This window comes from Neolamprologus brichardi, chromosome 11, assembly GCF_056152115.1.
Source record: "Neolamprologus brichardi isolate AB-2024 chromosome 11, ASM5615211v1, whole genome shotgun sequence".
In the NCBI taxonomy this organism is placed as follows: domain Eukaryota; kingdom Metazoa; phylum Chordata; class Actinopteri; order Cichliformes; family Cichlidae; genus Neolamprologus; species Neolamprologus brichardi.
This window is the reverse complement of record NC_142114.1, coordinates 27333587-27354238: the sequence shown is the minus strand read 5'-3', so window position 1 is coordinate 27354238 and position 20652 is coordinate 27333587. Positions and strand designations below refer to the sequence as shown.

General features: G+C 39.5%; 1 protein-coding gene across 1 annotated transcript in view; it reads right to left on the bottom strand.

The window, feature by feature from the left end:
* znf385d (zinc finger protein 385D) overlaps positions 1-20652 on the bottom strand; it is a 98715-nt gene that overhangs the window by 71174 nt on the left and 6889 nt on the right. Inside the window, exon 2 of the mRNA XM_087848462.1 lies at positions 17100-17242. Within this exon, the coding sequence (XP_087704588.1) occupies positions 17100-17242 (143 nt within the window). The remainder of the gene's footprint in view (positions 1-17099; positions 17243-20652) is intronic.

The following is a 20652-nucleotide window of genomic DNA, read 5'->3' as shown; positions in this document are numbered from 1 at the left end:
CTCTGACAGACATGGTGTTATTCAGCAGGTATGCATGTTCCCTTCACATTTTCCCATTGCTCTTCCCCACTAACCCCTCTCAAACCACTGGCCACCATCAGGATGAAATATTGAACTGGGCAAGCTCTCAGCAGGCATTTGGCAGCCTCACACTCCCTCGTGAGTCCAGGTGAGATGAAATATAAAAATGTAACACCATAACCACTTCTGCGCCAAGTCCTCCCACAGCCTTCAGCCATTACATCCCATTCAGTATTATCACAATGTTCTAGATTTCGTCTCTTGTGGCTATTTAAAGTAATTGTGTTTGAATTTGGTTTTATTAGAGCTTTATTTGTATTTCTCTTTGGCCAACAAGCCGACGAGCTTCCCTGTCTTTTAAATCAAAGCTTTTAAAAACAATTTTTGGGCAACATTGTTGCATTATGAGAAAACAAAAACCTTTGTTTCTGTGCAGGTTCTGCAGGATCAATACTTAATCTTGGTCCTTGAATCAATGAAGGTCCTACTTTCATCTGCACATGACTTTTTAAACCTATAATCTTTCAGCACTGAGCTTTACGGGTCAAACAATTGCTAACATGTTGGCATTTTGATTGTTCACAGGTTTGAGTTTTTGTAGAAAAATATTAAATGCTCCAACGTACTTTCAAGAAATACTCATGGCATGGCTCCACCTCTTCTTTAAGGCTTTGTTGTACTGCCTTTAACTACATGTCTACAAAAATCCTAATTTCTTTGCACAGAAGCCTCCACTGTAGCCAGATTTAATTTAATTGCATGTTTAGTATACTACAAAAAATATATTGTGATTGTGTTTATCATTGATTGTCAGCTGATGGATTTTAGCTCAAATCACTGAAACCTCATATAGGGCTACTAGATTGACTGCAGACCTTTTTTTTAAGAAGACAAATTCCAAAATTGTCTTCTTTTAAATCTTTTTCACCAGTTTTTGCTTTTTTACCATTAAACACAAACACACCTGTATCATGAGTAAAATTCTGGATTTATTAGCAATGGCATCTCAGACAGCCAATGTGAAGAAAACTACAAACATAAAATGTTCAATATTTATCACTGAGATATATGTAAATATGAAACATCTGTTAAAATATGTGGGCAGGGCTAGCTGCCATTTCAGTTTTGGAGCCTGACTAACACTGCACTGTATTTTGGGGCTGAAAGCGAGACCAAAAATCTTTAAATACACATTCATCACATATTATTAATCCTTTATTTATCCAGGTAAAAAATCTCATTGAGATTAAAAATCTCATTTCCAAGAGAGACCTGGCATCATGGCAAGAAAAGTCACATACCACATAGGTATATAACATTTAAAACAAATACAATATCCCATACCAACATGTGTAAAATATACAATAACAGATCAAATTAAGAGTACATTAAAAACAATCACACTGAGTAAAAGAGCTGTTCTCTCGTTCCTTTAAGACAGACTTAAACTCTCCCAAGGTAACCAATTATAATAATTTCAGTTCCTTCTGCAGATTATTCCAGGAAGCAGGGGCGGCGTATTTAAAAGTCTTTTTCCCCAATTCTGTTCTAATTTTTGGGACAATCAATTGTATGATTTTGTTCGAACGAAGGCTGTATTGGTTGTGGTTTTTACACATATAAACACATATAATACTGCACGGACACATATATGTATATAAGGAAAGGTTTCATTCTCAAAGAACAGTGAACTGGCTACAAGCTAGCAAGCAGCTTACATGAAGATACCACTGACTCTGCACTGTCCTCAGCTGTGGTGCTTCTTTAGCACATTTGCTTCAGAGCTGACAGTATCATAAACAGTTAGAGCCCCTCTTCAATGTTACTATGTTACTATTCAGTTCAAGTCCATTTTATTTATGTAGACCAGATTCACAACAACGATCACCTCAAAGCACTTACTACTACTAAGTGACCCTAATAAAAAAGCAAAAGCACAGACTTTATAGTCGCCGTGACATGACTCTCGGTTTATGTACGCACATTTTAAAGTCTTGAGTTTGGCATTTTCTCTGTCGACGTCGTTTTATAAACCCTGTCTGTAAATGTCTTTTTTTATTTGAGTAAAGCTGTAAATTTTAGGGGAATACAATTTCAGTCCAGATGCAATTTTTAAATAAAAAAATGAAAACCTTATTGGTCCATATCAGCTAACATATATGCTAATACTGAAAAATCAACGATGGAAAATTATTGTCCAGAATCATCAGCTATGGATATACCAGATAAGGGTTGCACTAAGACTGTCACTGAAAAAACTGTATGAAGATGAAGTAGAATAAGTGCGTACTCAAAAACTGCATGTATTTACCTTGTGATATGCATCTTATTAAGCTAAAGAAAAGTGCAGCGTCAGGACAATGAAAGTCTTTTTGCATATAAATGACCAAACTGGAACTGCCGTTCGATTGTGTTTTTGCTAAATTCCCTCGCAGGCTAATTTCTAATCCGTCATTCTGTCAAACTGCTTCAGCTACTCCCACAGAATGAAGGGGAGTGTCTCACTCACGACAGCGTTCAATAAAATCTAAGATTAAACGATTTATCTTCTCATAATATTCCACCATGAATATCAAACAAGGCGGATTCTGTGGTAATGAGAGAGGAGCCCGAGGAGCGTGGCCATCTATTGGATTTCCAAAATCGATGCCCTCCAATATAAAAATACATGAGCCACCTGCAGACACTGAATCTTAACAACGCAACAAATGCGCCGTATTCCCTGTAACTCCTCAAAGGGCCTGTAGGGATTCAACTTTCTAATCCTACACTCATCGATGTTGGTATTCTTTAGCGTTGCTTAATGCTGGGAACATTTGTTGAGCAAGCATGCTCTTTATCAAAGCCTCCCTGCTTCTCATTTATCCAGGTCTGCATGGTATCTGTTACAGTAAAGCCTGGTGCTATTAAATATGGACTGTGTTCGCTCAGAAGTTGAAATTTGGAGGCCTCCCCTGTGGTTATGTGTTCTTCTCAAACTGCACACAATGTCAGCTGAGTATTGTATTTTCCCAGGCAAAGCAGGAATTTAAACCACTGAGTGTCTCAGCCCAGTTTCTTTAACTCCACAGCGACTGCCACCCTCTGATAGGAGCTTTGCAGTATGAATGATTTATTGTTGGCCCTTGTTTGAGTTCTCTGGGTCCGCAGGGGACACATTTTTGTGAGCTCATGGAGAGAAAAACAGTACTCAAAATTTATGTATGAGAACGGAGGGAAACTATCGCTACAGACGAACGGGGTGTGTTCGAAGACCTCGTGTTGTTGGCACGAGGCTGTGCGAGCCGCAGGCTCCCTCATCAAAATTATGATTTAGTCCTGGGAGTCCGTCACACTCGTAAATCCCCAGTCAACCTTGTCTGCGTGCAAAAAAAGACACCGCTGAATTCTCCCTCTGGAACTCGTGTGCTTTTCATTAAGGGAACGATGGTGTTGCAGGTGCAAACTGTTCCCACTAGCGCTCCAGCTGGTTCTGCTTTGACGATGAAACACGGTAAAGCACGAAGCTAACGCTAACACACACCGTGGAGGAGATTACTAAGGGACGGATGTTTTGAATGACTAAGAGGATGTTCAGTTCTTGGAAACTGAAAAACAGCTGTCTTTAAGAGCAGCAGCACTTGATTTACCAATGCTGTGTTTAAATTAATAACGTTTCAATGATGCAAACACTTCTGTGAGGCAGAATCTCTGGTTTAAGTTTGAGTTCAGAGAGCAAAGAAAAAAACTCAAGTTTTCTGGCTAATTAACATCAGATTTAGGTCTGCAGGGAGAACCACTGTTAACGTGAGAGAGAATAATACTGTGACACAAATGCGCTTCCTTATAAGCTGATAAAATTCAATCGTTTGGTATTTTCCACATTTAATACAGCTGTGCTGAATCAGTCATCGACTGCAGGTCAGTGGTGTCAAATCTTTTTAGATCGAAAGGAGCAGTTTGCACTGAGAGCTGTGAGAAGTTAAACCAATTATGTATCTATTTGAATATTTTGCATAAGAGTAAATTTAAAACTATCATATCCAATAAGCAAACGATAAAACACAGAACTACCTACATAAAGAGTTGAAATATTTAAAAAAAAAGTCTTCAAATCAAATAAGTTATTGATATAAATGATTTAGCCAGCTCACTGTGATGAAAAAAAAATAAAGTTTTACTTTTTGTTATCTACAAAAATCCAGTTGTTGTTCCTCAGTAGTATTTCCCCAGTGACACCATTAGTTCCTGTCAGTTTGCATTTTATAATGTCACCGCTAAAAATAGCTCACGCTGCGAAGAGGAACCCCGGCAGATGAGTGGGCCATAGTCACTATGGCAACTTGATCTGATAATGTGAAAAACGTGGCTGTAGGTATCGATAGTAAGACATCGCCAGTCGATTCATAAAGTTCTTTTTTTTCACTTTGCCACAGATTTCAGTTGTTGTTACTGCCAAATTATTCTGAAAACTTTAAAAGAGGAAAAAAAAGATGATCAGGGCCAAATTTGACGAAGCTCTGGCTGCGTTTAAAGTATTTATGGCTTCAGACTAAGTGCAACAGAGTGGCCACATAAATCTCGTCCACATGAGAGGCTGTCAGGCCCAATCTGGATTTCTGGAAGATAACAATAGACAAAAAAAAAAAAAAGGGGGGGGGGGGGGGGGGCTGTAGTGCCTCCCAGAGGACAGCTGTTCTAGATCTAGACTGAACTAGATAGATGTAGACATCATGACATCACCCACTGGTTAGTTAACTGTAAAGACTTAAACTGAGTGTTTTGGCTTTCTTGACATAAATAAATCTGACACTGCATGCTCATACAGCAGTGACTTTATAATCATAACAAAGGAATGCCTTAAATCTTCATTATTCTTTTTGACTCTAATCGGGATCAAAAAAGGACCAAAATAATTTAAAAAAATGAAATTTATCTTGCAGTGAGTAAGACAAGAGTCCATAAAGTGACAGAGAAAGGGAGCCAAAGAGTCTTTTTATTTTCCTGTACAATCTTTTTCCATCCAGAAGTTTGACCCCCTGCTGATTATTAGAACGGATGCAGATTTAAGGTGCAGCCTTTAGTTTTGTGATTAGGAGCGACTGCAGCTCGGGAGACAGCACAGGTAGTTTTCTAGTACGAAGGTCGATGGTTTGATCCTTTGCTGCTCGAGTCTGCATGAGCACAAGCTGATCTCTGATGCATCTATTGCAAAAGTATAGAAAAAAGTGCTTGTATGATTAATTGAATTCATAATGGTATATATACCATTATGAATACTCGAGTAGAAAAGCAGTTGGTGTATAGTCCATGAAACTGACTTAATGACCTCGGGAACTCCTCTGAGGCTACCAAACAGGAATTATTTGTTCCAGGAAAGCATCTGTCGGAAGATTGTTGATGTCAGCTTTATTAAAGATGAGATGAAAAAAGTACTGTGAAAATGTTTAAATGTTTTTATAAATTCTAATATGGGGGAAGATCAAAAATGTCAGTTATAGACTTCATTCAGTACCACCTGAATTCCCCACCAGTTTCACCAAGCCACTCATACAGTGAAGTGCATGAAACCTGGTGAAAAGTATCAGGACTTTCACCAATCAGGGACACAAAACTCAAAGTGGTGGTGTAGTGGTTAGGATTGCTGCCTTATAGCAAGAGGGTCTGGGATTGAGCCCTTAGTGGGGCCTGCATATTATCCCTGTAGCCCCTCTTGGTGCTCCAGCTTCCTCCCACAATCTTAATGTTAGGTTAATCGGTGGTTTTAAATTGTCAGTGGATGTCAGATTGCTTATATGATAATTTATTTTATATATGAATCAGTTAAGCACTGGGTAAACATTCTTTCTGCTGATTATAACTGTCTAATTGTGTAAAATGAAATTCTTTGACTTCAGCTGCTTTTTGTCTTTGGTGTAGTTGGGTGGATGTGTGCCTTTGTGAGAGCTAGTTTAGCCATTAACCGAACCATAGCATGGTCACATAGTTAAGACAGTAAATTTTAATGCAGCTTAGTTAGTTGAAGCTAATCATGATTAAATTTTAACTACATCCCCCGAGTCAAGAAGAGGGTTGGGTAAGCACACTGCTGCAATAATGATCCAAAACTGTAAGCATTCCTCCCAAAACAGCTGTGTCAGCATCGTGATAATCTGGTGTAGATTTGTGGTGATGCGTGCAATAACTAGAAATACAGACTTTGGAAAGGACTGCGGCATTTTCAGGTGCTTTGGTTGCACAAACATGAGCTCTTTTAAAACTAGTCAGGCTATGAGATGACAGTTTCAATGAACCTCAAATCTTTACATGTCTATTGCTTTTACTGTTGTTTACGGAAAGCCAGATACTCTCTGTGACCAACTTCCTCTAAAATCCAAATCAGAAACACACTCTGCCTTTTTTAACTGCTACATACGGTCTTGAATTCTCAAATTGAGTAGTATTCCTGCTTTTTAAGATGACCAGATGGGCAGTTAAAGTTGACATATTTTTGTTATCACCTCAAAGAGCCCAGGCACATGGCACCACCATCAAATCAGAAACAGATTGTGCCCGTCTTCCATTTCTTTCCATTTATATCCTGAACTCTAAAACACAGGAGGAGAAACTGTCCTTCTTCTCAAACCCTGGCATTCAGTTGTTAAACAGTTGATACTTCCCAGAATTTAAACGCTCGGAATTTAAACACTCGGGTGAGCGTTGAGAGCTGTTAGGCCGACTGTAGTGTACAGTACGAGCAGGTCACTCAGACAACGAGGAGACGCTGCACTATAGCATCGGCTCTCCTGGGAAGCTGGCACTAAACACCTCCATAAAAAATCATCTTGAGCTCTTTGCATTCCACCAGAGAGAGCGGTGAGCTGGCAGCTACCCAAAAAGAGTGAAATATTATCGTGGGAGAACACATCGAGACAAGCTCTGCCAACATAAAGCTTCCACTCAGTTCAGGGGGTTAAAAAGCCCCAGAGCACGAGCTAAATGATAAGGACTGCTGCGCCACGCATTAAACAGATATGCACTCCACTCTGCTCCAGGTGTGACTGGCTGGAAGGCAGCGGCTGGCACTGCGGTGGTCCGCTCACTCTCTCTACCTTTGATCATTCGCTGTTGTTTTGCGGCCTTGCATGCTTCCCCCAGGAATACAATTTATAGAGTCCATTAGATGTTTATAGGACATGTATAAATCAAACGAGAGTCTGCAAAGCAGGCTTAACTCACCCTTTGTTCTTTTTCTTTTTTATCATCATACAAAGCCTGCTTTGAACAATCGTTCGTCATTTATGAGGCAACAATTTTAATGAAAGTTGCAGAGTTGGAGTGGATGCTGGATCTTTAAGTGTGTTTTATCCCTATAATTGCTTTTTTTTTTGTTTTAGAGTCCCGTATAGATCAATACCACAGTTTAGATTAGGGTAGATTATAACCTAACCCTTATAATCTAACCTAAGAAATAACATAATTGTTATTTTTGAAGTTATTTGTATCTCAAAGCAGAACGTTGTTGTTAAATTGCTCAGGGAGAGCATAAGTAGCTGTAAACACCACAATATTATGACCTTCCAAGTTGTTCTAGCTAAGGCTTCTTTGCAGATGTGCACATGGACATCACCTGTACTTGTTCTTATCATACCACTGAAGGAGTTTCTGTTCCAACAAATTCGAGGGTGAGCAAACATCAGGAGTAAAATTCTCATTCTGTGTAAGTTCGGGGTCCTTGGTGAAATTGCAGGCAGATGTCAGAGGCTTTGTGCATATCACAAGGTTTCTTTTGCCAGTATTAGTAGAGAGAAAGCTTTAAACTGTCTTAAACATTCTTCCCTAATATGTATATCTGCACAGGATTGTTTTTTAATGACATTGTCTGTGCAGCTGCTCCACAATCATCAGTTAAAAAGAGTAAATTAACACCAGGCTGAAATACAGTTTTGCTGCTGGTTGTCATTACATGTGTTCAGAAGTGTTTTTACAGTCTACAGACGCACCCAGCAGTGATGTCAAAGGTTCCTCGAGTGCACCTGTACAACACTGCAGCAAGGTGAAGGGGTCAGCAAAGATGGAGATTATGAATAAGCTGATAAAATGCAATTTGCAAATCTGAAATATGTGCAGAGATTTGGAGCTCGGGCCGCTTTGGAAGTCTTCCACTTGTCAGTCACCAAAAAACTATGCAGAAAATAAAGAGGACTTTTGCCCGAATAAACAAAAGAACTCCTCCAGCTTTACTGCTACTGTGTTATGTGCTTTGTCAAAGAGCACATTTCCATTACAGTCACTGATGCTAACATTGACTTAGCGAGGGTAGGTACACATTGAAATGGACTGTGATGTTGTCTTGAATGCAGACGGAGGCCGGTGTGTCACTGCAGCTGCAGGACTACAAAGCAATTTCCCAGCGTGCAGATCTGTGCCCAGAATCGATAAATCACATTCCTGATTACTCTGCAGGGGGAAATAGAGTTTGTATTGTTTCTCCAAGACAAATGTAAGCTCCAAGCAAGATAGATCTTATTTCCAGAGCCAAAGAAAGACAACCTAAATGCACACACGCCGGCACACACACACCTCCTCTTCGGCAGGGCCTTCCACTCTGTTAAACCGAAAACTGCTTCTCCCCCTTTCACTTTTCTCTTTCATTACGCTCCAAAACTCTCCCGTTTCTGTCACGCGCTCCCTCCTTTTCCCCCCTTTTCTTCTCTGGTTTGCTCCATTTCTTTCAAGGTAGCAATTTCAATAACTTCTCCGTGATTGAATCAATTGAAAGTTGCAGAGCAATTCCAAAAACTTCTTCAAAGCTGTTTGCAAACTGGCCCTTTTGCTGAAAAGGAACTGTGTGTGTTATCTTCAACACATTTCTGTGTGTGTGTGTCAAGTTTTGTGAGGTGTCAGCTGTAACAAACAAACATAACAAGTGTACATCTGTGGAGCAAAAAATCAGTTTGTTTTTTTCAATTTGGGTGACAAGTTTCATATCAGTGAGAATGGTTGATATATTTCAGTGACAACTGGATGCAATGAAATTCTAAAGTGTAGCTTTGTTCTATTAAAAAAAACACAGAGGTGCCAAGAATCCTCCCAAAGTCATTTTCCTCCTTTTAATCTGGGCCACGGTGAGCATGGTGGTAGAGTACTTGAGAGATGATTCTGACTTCAGTGCTTCTGGCTGATTAGGGTCTTTCTGTGTGGAGTTCGCATGTTCTGTTATTTCCTCCTACTGTACACAGACATGCACCAGTGACTTTGGGTCAATCATGGATGGACTGATGGATTTTGGACCAAGTCTTACCACTGGTAAGGATCAGACAAAAGACAAACTGGATCATTCACATAATATCCTGAGTAGTAACTACAAACTACACTGCTCAAAAAAGACAATGGGATGAAATCCTTGGAGAGCCTACACTGGTGCAGTGGATCCTAGGATCCTCCTAATGCATGACAATGTGTGGCCTCATGTTTGAGAGCATGCAGGCAGTTCCTGGATGATGAAAGAATTGATATCACTGACTGTCGACAACATCTTCCCTGACCTAAATCCAATAGAACACCTCTGGGACGTTGTGTTTCAGTCCATCTGACGCCGCCAGGTTGCACCTCAGAGTGTCCAGGAGCTCAAGGATGCCTGGTCCCGATCTGGGAGGAGATTCCCCAGGACACCATCTGTCATCTCATTATGAGAATATCAGACACACACAAGTATGTAGGGACCATATGAACTGCTGAGTACCATTTTGAGTAGGATGGACTAGTCTGCTGCATATTTCTTTCCACTTTCTTTTAAATTCAGCCCTCTGATCGTTAATCATTTTCATTTCCATCAACCAGTGTGGCGTCCTTTCATTCCTTACACTTTATCCAAACCATATCAGTAGAGATATCAAGCATGATATGTTCCCCATTAATATCTGATGTTTTCAAAGTGTTCCTTTATTTTTTTTGGAGCGTGTAATGACAATGCACCAGCTAAAACCTCAAAGAGTGACTGCAGCTTTCACAATTTTGTCTGCAGACGGGCAGACAGAAACACCTCTCAGACTATTCAAAACCATCTCTTTGTTAGGTGTAGTAGGGGGTCTGCAGAACCACATTTTTTAAAACACACACACGTACATACAGGCACAGATATGGACAGCCCCATGAAGGTAAAACAATTTTGTTATATAGCAAGAAAACTATCATGATAGAAGTAAATCGAATATTCACTGTGAAATGCATCAATATACTGAACAATTAAATAATCTCACACGTGATTGTATTCAGAATAATCTTGGATATATTTGAATTATCATGCTGTATTAATAATTGCAGCAAAACATTTATATTTCAAGAGCAAAATCAATAAAGAACTCTACTTGTGCACATTTTTTGCAGTTTTTGGATAATCAAGTAAATCACATCTATATAGAATAAATGAATAAATGCAAAATCAGTAATACGTATTAATTGTTGTTGCAACTTCGCTCACAATGGTACAAATATTCAAAAAAATAGCAGCTTTACCTAAGTGGGAATAGTATAGTAAAATATTATGTAAGGTGCCATATATTATTACACCATAACAACATTCTCATTTTCACCCTTTTCTGAACTACTAACATCACTGTGTGTGTCTTAAAGCTCCTTATGAACCGGAAAACTCGCCCTAATAGAATTTCTCCCCCATGCGTTTCTGAGCACATGTAGTTGCATGCATGAAGTCTTCTTCTATGGCTTGAAGCCACATATTTCCTGTTACATTTTATTGTATCAAGGCGCCCCACTGGGGGAAAAGAAAGTAGACGAGAGAGAGAAAACAAACGCTGTTTCTTCCCCTCTGGCTAAGGACTTCCTGAATGTGTCACTCATCCCAGAACAAGAATATACAAAGCCCCAACTAGAGACTTTGGTATTATTCCCTCTGCATGCAGGTGTGGACATGCAAACACTTACACAATTTCTTTTTTTTACTCTACCACAATCCATCCAAAAATACAAATCCTACCAAGAATGAGTGTGCTCCTACTGCTGCAGTGCGTTAATGGAAGAACTGTCATCATCACCTATAGGATCATGTGGCTTTTTTTTTTTTTTTTTTTTTTTTTTGAAAAGGGGAGCTTAAATGTTTATTGAGCCCCGGTGGCACATAAGAAGATCTGACCTCATCTGGGCAGATATAAAACGTCTGTTTTCAGTGGGAGTACAGATGGAAACTAGCTACAGCTTGATCCGTAACTCACTAAATCTGCTCCACCGAATCAAACAGCTGTTTGGTTTCTGTGCACAATTAAAATCAGAGCTCCTCTAATAATCTGCTTGAGTGAAGACATATCGTACATGTGCAGAAGGGGGAAAGCGACTTCTTAGTTAATCCTAACAAAGTTGCTTATGTAATTTACTTCTTTTTAAATTTCCACTTGTGCAGCTTAGTACTTAAAGTCTACGACTTTAGGCGGAAATGTTGTATTTTTACTCCTAATTTCACAGTAAACACAAAAAAAATAAAGGCAAGCATTATAGAAAAGTGTTTGTGATTTTAGAAACTACTTGAATTCAGAATTTTCCTTCTTCTTCTTCGATATTTCCAGCACTGTTTGTATAAGTTGAAAAATATCTCTTCCCACTCAGCACACCACCTGCTGTGTGACACATAAAGAAATCTGATCAGACCTGTGAGCTGGCAAACAGGCTCCTTTGTTGCACCTTTGAATCCAAACTTACACCGGTGCTGAAAGCGCTACAAAGGGATTGTATAGGCAGAACAACAGCATGCAGAACAGTATATGCATGAACTTTCTACTTGTGCTCGAACTTTTAAAAGCGCACCACATTCTTCTGGTGATTGAGAAATCAGGAGCTCAGAGCAAAGTCTGAAAGAACATGAGACAAGGAGGGAAACAAAAGCTCGCAAAAGAAAAGAAGAAGGTTGAAAGACTGAGGTGGTGTGTGTTAGTGTGTCTGTGCGACAGAGTGCAAGAGGTGATTACTTTGTGTTAATCTAGTATCAGCTTTCCACCATTTGGAGGCTTCCCAGTGTATTACTCATTATCTGCAGAGAAGTCTGTTAAATACAGATTAGACAGGGCGAGTAAAGGGACACAGTATTCCTGAACTTTCTCATGAAACTCTCCTTGCAGAAACAATCTGTCTTCCCAAGGGTTATCTGGGCTTTTCTCTGTAATGTCCCACTTTTTTCACCCTTCGTGTTTTTTTTCCCTCACTCTTATCCAGCTGTGCTCCATATTTCAGCCCTTTTCGTTCGAGCACATTTTGAATTGAGCTATCCCGGTGTTTCAAAAGGGCAGCAAGGAGAAATAAGAAAAGAAAGAAATTAGGACAGGTTATCTATTTGAGTTTTTTTTTCTTCCAGAAGTCGATGTATTTTTGTGATGACCTTGTTGATTTGAGCTGGTGAGGCCACATTTTTTTTTTCTCATAATTACTTTCTACTTTCAAAAAGAAAAATCAATAGATCCATACGGGTGTACACATCCTGCTACAGTAAGTGCACATCGGGTGAGTGCTCCATTTAGAAGGTGGCTCCTCACAGGTCACAAATCTAATAAGGTCTGTGCAGCCACATGCTATCACTGCATTCCAGAAAGCTGTTTACTACTGTTACTGTTTAAAAGGATGAGCTGTAAAGGAAAAGTATTAACAGATAAATATAGAGAATAGGTATACAGCAAAACAATCACTGAAGAAATTAGAAAGTGCTTTGAGTACCTGGGCATAAATTATATATTGTGTTCAGGTTTTGATGTGCTTTAGTTTGTCAAAACTAAACCTACAATCGCAACAAAAAATATTACTGGTGATCCTAAACCCAGAGATAATCAGTTTAACATCATAATAGAATTTCAAATTATGACTTGTTTTCAGGATTTCTGCTTGAAAATTGACTTCAGAACCAATATATTGTTGAAATAGTTGTTCTTGCATTTTCTTATGTTGATGTAATAATAATCCAGATAAGAATTATTCCTAGCAGATAGTAGGAAGTCTGTACACAAGCTACTAGATTCATTGTCATAAAACAAGAGGCTACGCAATTCCTTTCACATCAGGAGCCTGTGTTTCACTTTCAAACTAAGTGAAAGACAGGCTGGTTTAAAGGCACAGTGCGTAATTTCCGCCTCTGGGGCTCTTTCAATCAGAAGTATGGGCAACAACATAAGCTGTTTTTGTGACAAAGGAGAGACATTACCAAAGGATTATATTCCTTTGTGAATTGAACTGAAATGAATGTATTCACCGTGTAATTTAAAAAATGTATATACTGTATATTCTGTATTGCCTGTTCTTATTGTCCTTATCTTCAACGTTATACTGCTCGTTTGTTTGTTAATTGCCCCTTGGGGATAAATAAAGTCTTCTGATTCATTTTCACTGTGCACAGTACAATGAGATTCAATGTGCAACTTCTCCAAAGAGCCACATGTGGATACAGACCCTTACTCCAGGTCTGGGACTGATTTGTTTCTGAGGTGTACATGCAGGCAGCAGAAATAGTGACCACCTGTCACTATCTGTGGTTGAGGTAGGCAGTGCTTTGTAGGGATCTGTAATTTTTTTGTATTTGCTAAGCGTGTTTGATCCCTTGGTGAGGTTTTGCAACTGGTGGGGAAAAAACGTACGACCAAGGCTCCACAACTGATATAGCGGAAGTCCATGTAAGTCTGTGCTAGCTTAGCATTAGCTTGAGTGAGAATGTAGATAAGAACAGAAAACTCCCTCAGGAAGTAAAATCGCCTGTATCTGGGAATTACGTATACCAAATCTGGGGAGCAGTAAGTTCCTATAGTGACTTGGTTTGTGTACTACTCAGTATTTAAATAAACGTAGAGCCCTCTGCCATTGCTCTTGCCAGAGTTCGCTGTTGTATCAGCTAGTTAGCGCCACAACTCCATGGAGCCACTGAGACAAAATAACATGTTTTTGTAACAGTCGACATTGCTTTGCCATCCATCCATCCATTTTCCTCCACTTTTTTTTTCAATTTAGAGTCATGCGGTACATTTTGTGTCTGCAGTATATAGTTTGTAGGGATGTGTAACCCTGGCAACCGGGAAACCACAGCTTTACAAGGAAGTGGAAACTACTGTGTTTTAACTTTGTTATCTGGTGTTAAAAGCACATTGGTTCACCCCACCAGCAACCCTCCAGCTTCCAAATCTAGATTTTCTTTCCTACTTTTTAGAAAACATTAATGTCATGTACAATACTGTGCTGTCATGTCTTTATATTTTGCCTCCAAGCAGCTTGCAATAGTTCTCCAAGCTCTCTGAAGGTCTTTCAAAATTTATCTTTGGACATTAGTGGCTTCATTCTTTATTTTAACATCTCTTCGTATCTGTCCTTAATAAAATTTGTGGAACAGGTACAGGACAAACAACGTGACAAGACTAAAAACACTACAGCAGATGAACTGTATGTGAAAGTCACATCTTTAAGAAATCGTAAAGACCCGACACAGGACCCGGGAGGTGCTTCTGGCCCGGCAGCTGATCCATCTGCTGCTCACCAAAGCATCATCAGAAAGGGTTTCAGAAGAAGGATGGCTGTCAAGAAGCTGTTTTTTAAGAAAAGAAATGGGGCGAAAAGGTTGAGGTATGCTAAGTTACACAAGAACTGGGCCAAAAATCTGTGGCAACAGATCTTATAGAATGATGAATCAAATTTTTCATTCAAGTCATCAACAGCAAGTGTCTATAGCATCTGTAAAACATGGTGAAGGGCGTGTCATGGTTTGGAAATCTTGCCAAAACCGACTGAATTACGAACATTAAAAAAGTATCAACAATGCAATACCATCTGGAAAGTATCTGGCAATAGCTTCATTTTTCAGCATGACAATGATCCCAAACACACTGTCAGTGAAGTAAAAGCATACCTAAACAGAAAAGCACACAATGGAAGACTATCAATCATGGACTGGCCTCCCCAGAGCCCGGACATCAATATTATTGAAGCAGTGTGGGATCATCTTGCCAAAATAAAAGAACAAAAGGCAGCTAATGCTAAAGAAGGGTTTTAGAATAGTCTTCAAGAAGTCTGGAGAACTATTTTTGAAGACGTCTTAAAGACATCACAACATAGCCACAGAGTTCAGGCTTTGTTGAAGAGTAAAGGATATTATACCAAATATTGACCTCCAAGATCGTTAAAATTCTACAAACTCTGTTTTTGATTTATTCATAGTGCTGTTCATGGACTCAAAATAGGACATGTGAGACGGGACAGATGAAAAATGACATTCGGCTACATGAAAATAATGATGGAAAATAGATTATAGGTCGTGAGTGTTTGACAAACTGCCATGAGGCTGCATTGTGGGATTTGAACTGTTTTTTTGTTTTTTTACCACTTATGCAATAAAAACCGTATTTGACTCAAGTAGAAATCATGTTCACAGAAGAGGTGCTCGATTTAAATTTTAATTATTTGCGATTTTTGTCATATACTCAGGTTATATCGCTCCTATTAACTTATGCATTAGGTAAGTCCACTACATGCATACATATCTACGTAACAATTTGTGGTATTTCAGTTGTGTTGCAACCCACCACCGTTATCTGGCTTCAAAATAATGCTGCAAACCATACAGTGAATGAAAGTACAGATTTATCTTGTTTTCATCACTGTTGAAAACATTTCTTGGAAAAGAGGTACAGTATACAAGTCCACAAGTATATAACATTGGTCAAAAATGTTATATGCTTTGAAGTTTTAGAAGCTTTCAAAGGGGTGTTATGGATGTAGCCAGCACTGATTAAGAACAACAAAGAAAGAATGTGAGCCAAACACAGTGAAAAATGGACAATGTGAAAAACGATTGGAAACACTTTGAGTGTAAAGTCTTAATATTTTCTCGGAAGTTTTCTGCGAGTGATTCTGTAAGAAGTTACTAATTAGAGAGAAATTTCATGTTTGTCTGCTTCTAAACAAATTTAACAGTTTTTGATGTTCAGCTGACCAGCTGTGCATTGACTCTCGATCTGACAGCAATTACTCACAAATACAAGTCTGAAAAAGTAACCTCTGAACACTGTGTCTGTTTTCCTATAATTAATAGCAAACTACACAGCTCTTTCCAGGAAACATCTTGGTGATTATCAGCAAACTATTTGGACAAAGACAGACGCATAAAATGAAGCCAAATTATTTGCAACATTTCTGCAGCCGGACCTTTGCTACCATCATGAGTACATCTTGAAGCACGCTTGTGCAGGCTCACTGTGCTCTAAGAAATACTCAAGAAGCCATATTTTTAAAATAAACAATGGCTGGTTTTGAAGACACATTTTGGATTGTGCCACTTTACACTGCTTGGATGCACACTAGTTTTCAGCATTTTCTACAGTAAGCTACATCGTCGTCTGCGTCTGGTTTAAAAATAAAAACAGATGTGAATGTTAACAAGGAGATGAGTTGTCCTCTGCAGACAAATTCTTCCAAGAGAAGTAACCTCTGTTTTTATGAGTTTTGAACTTGGAGCTTAAAGGCAGAGCTGTCTATAAATCACATAAAGATAAAACAGATTAGGTTAACTCTTTGCAGAGTAAGTGCACAATAATCACAATAATCACACATACAGAAATGCAGAAACACATTAGTGGAGCACTGAGAAAAGACAAAATGTGTGGTTCTATAATAGATATACAACGAAATGGTTGGAGATCAACGTAAATGGCTTCTATCTAAATGTTTGCATAAGAAAGCATTCATTAATCCATAGAAAGACATAGGCCTTTTCAGAGAAGTGTCAGCCACATTATACATACTCCTTTCCTTTCAAACTCACATTCAAGCTTTGAAAGAATCGGCCTAATTAAACGGTTTATGCACAACTGTGTGAAAGAGTGTTTGGTAAAAAGACATGGAAAAAAAGGTTGGAGCTCATTGCCTCAAAGCTAAAAGCTCCTCATTGTATCTTTTTGAGGCAGTAATAACAGCTTAAACAAACATGCTGACAAATATGGCAAAAACACCACTGAAATACAAAATCTGTCTCTGCTGCTGAGATCACAGAGGGTGTCCTTCACTGTGACCTTAGCAGGAGTCAGAGAGAATCTGAAAACCAGCAAGCCGATCACATGACACAAGGAGATAAGGATGACACTCACTGTGTTGAATCCTGGAAAGAGGCTGACCGCTGAGGCTGTATCCAAAGGAATAGGTAGAAACTGCTTCATGGCCAGCGAGGTCTGGACAGCAGGCAGGGTGGGACGCACCAATGCAGGCATGAGGCCATTTTGACATGTGTTACCTGCAGGAGGGAGAGCAAAGGCAACATGTTGAACTACAGACAGCAACAAAGCCAAAATCTGGAAGCGTACATTTAAATTAACCTTCAGTGCTTGTTTTATTCAGGTCTACGACATCACGATGCCCCTGCTTTCGGTTTGTACAAATCATTTAATCTACCGCTTAAGCACCTCAGCCACCACAACTGCCAAGGCAAAGACATCCCTTACATTGGCTCCAGAGCGTACAGTGAAAATTGATTGAACGTAAATTAATGCCAGAAGTAAAAAAGTATTTTTGGCAGCTTGTGAAATACATTGTAATTCATCTGATGGCATGGAAATCCCCCCAAATCTCCACTTGGGTTGGTTTTAATGTTTCAAAGCTGGAAAAAAGCTTGATGCCCTTTGGGGGATTTCCATTATTTCAAAGTAATTTTTTTCATCATTTTCTAGCAATGGTTTTATTATTGTAGTGCAAACTCATCATAATCTAATTTCCTCTCTCCAGTTTTGAGGATTTTTATATTTTAACACTGAACTGTGATTACATTGTTTCAACTTCAGGTCCAATTGCAACCTTTTAATCACATCTCAACTGAAGAAGAATATGAAAGTCTGCTGTTCTGTGCTTTAACCTCCAGGGGGAAAATGAAGACAGTCCAAAAGTTCTAAACAGTGCGGTTCTTCTGATGGCTATTGAGGCAAAAGATGTTTTGAGCCTGGTACTCTATAGCCTATTTTCCACTAGCATGCAATGGACTCGACTTGACTCAACTCACCCTTGGTTTATAGGGTTTTTCATTAGGTTGTACTACCTGGTACCAGGTACCTTTTAGTACCCTTTTGGCAGCGTTTCCAAGTGAGCTGATTTGAGCCAAAAACCAACAAACTGCCACTAATTCTCCAGGGAGTGACAACACTGGATGGGGTCATGAGAGGAACTCCTTCACAAGAATCATTTTTGAAAACTGTCACTAACTGAAAAGCCTACACACAAATAAACGACAGAATCCAGAGAGAGCTAGACAGAGCGACCGAAACGAGAAAGTGTACCAGGAGTTCGTAGGAAAGTTTGTTTTTAGAACGTATCCATCTAAATGCTGATAAACTTTAAAGTTAGGGCTGTGGCTGTTTTTGTTGGTTGGTTTCTCAAAACAGAGATCTGTAACCAACGCCTGGGAATGATGATGACTTACAGTAGAACGCCACCTTCTCCTCTAAATATGGTATCGTCTAGGTAAAGAAATCCAACATCGCTGTTGGATTTCATAAATTGCCAATAATGAAGACTGAACAATTTTTTTTAAAGAAAAACAAACTAATAAGATTTACAATTTCATTCTTTGGCAGGGCGTGGTTTGTTGCACGGCTGCAGGGGAGCCTGACACACCGGAGCTCCATCAGCTCACCACGCCTCCCTTGTATAAAACGTGCAGGGACCTGAGGTTGGGGTTGTTGTTGTTGTTGTGTGTGGACGCAGCTGAAAAGCTGTGGCCGTGTGTTAGAGGAACAGCAACCAGAATAAAAAAAGAACAAACTATGTGAGGTCTGTCATTCATGCTACACATTCAGTTTTAAATATATACATCATCCTTCTCTGTATCACTTTGTTTTAAATCTTAAGTCAGCATTTTTCTTTTTCTTCAGCCAAAGCTAATGAAACTGTTACTACATGTCCCAGCCGTTTTTGCACAAAAGGGGTCATGCTCCCTGGATGCTTGCTCAATGAGCCACTAAATAGTTTAACATCATATAACTGACAGGTACTCGCCATGCCCTACAGCCTCTTCTACAATTGCACCTGACTGGATGAATACATCTGATAGATGTATGCTCTCTGCTCCTGAAATTCAAACTTAAACAAACACCATGGCTGTTTCACCGATTTTCTCTGTCACTGCAAAGAGAGTGTTCTTGAAAACCTTCAACATGAGAAATAATCCGTGCTGATCGTGAAGTTATGTAGTTTTCAGAGGCAAGTCAAGTACTTTAAACCTCAACATTATGCAACTCGTTGCTCTGTTGTTCAGAAATAAAATGCAGCTGCACCACAATTGCTCAGCTAGCTGCACAGATAATAAACTCAACGTGGAAATGATGGATCCTGTGGAAACTTACCATTAGGTATATGGCTGTTGATTTCAGAGTCAAGAACTCACCTCCATGATCAATATCATATCGACAATTCACCAATAACCATTACAAGTTATATCATTATGGAAGGGTTCATTCTAAGTGTTTTACTTACGCTAATCTTGCAAGTGCAGTCATTAATGTGCGTTACTACACGGTTAAGAGAACACTCTGTGAGTTGTTTCAGTGTTTCACTTTACTCTTGTGAATTCCTTGAATTCATTTCCTTCTTGTAATCACAAAAAGACCCAAACTCTCTACCGAGAGCAAACTTTATATGCAGATAACCGCCGTGTGATTCTGCAATGATGTTTATCTCTTCAAAACAGATGTTCTCGTTCTGAAATCGTCACCACAAAAGCTGACGTGGAATGACTGCAGCGAGCGCAATGTTTCAATCAGTCAATGGCAAGTGAGGTCTGGCCCACACATCTCTAGGAAAAACAAAAGTAAATATTTCATTTTTATTGTCATGTGAGCGCGCCACGCCAGCAGAGTGCTTTTAAAACCACCAATTAGAAACAGCACAGGACTGATTTCAGTACGGCCAGGACCGAACGAAAAAGAGCAGAAAAAAACGGTCACAAGCTTCCAAAACATTAGGAATTAAAGAAGCTATTCCGTAAAGCTATAATGAAAACCAGAGGGATGATTTTTTTTAAATCACTGCACATTTAACAACAGTGGAACTCCAGGCCAGCGTGGCTCTAAAGCGCTGGCAGATACGATATCAAACCACTGTCTTGAGACAAATAAAAACAAGTTTTGCCACGTTTCAGTCCCCAGGCAGCGGTTAGGGGTAAATAAAAAGCAAAAGTCATAAAGATGAGAGGAGAAGAGGGGGAAAAAAACCCACAATTTGTCCCCCCCTTCTCCCACTCTGTCTTCTGTCTTTTCCCTCCAGTCGCCGGAGCGCTGCCATCTGTTGGAAAAAAGAGCACATGCTGTCTCTCATGTGGAGGCACGTCCTAGTCCCAACTTTAACAAAGCATGTCCTTCTGTAGGGATCATTCAACCGTGCCATCTCTCAACATGCCGGCCTGACGTCAGCCTGCAGGCTCGCTTCACCTCTCTCTCAGCCAAAATCCACCATTCATCAGCTCGACGCGCACAGTCAAAACAGCCCGCTCAAAGACACCGGGAATGATGTGTCGGATTAGTCTGCAGTGAGATGAGGAGTGACAAACTGAATTTTTTTGATAGGGTCACATTTGGTTTGCTGAGTGATAGGATATGAAATCTGACTTCCCACCATGATTGAAGTCTGAGATTTTTTTATATACAAGTAACTGATTTG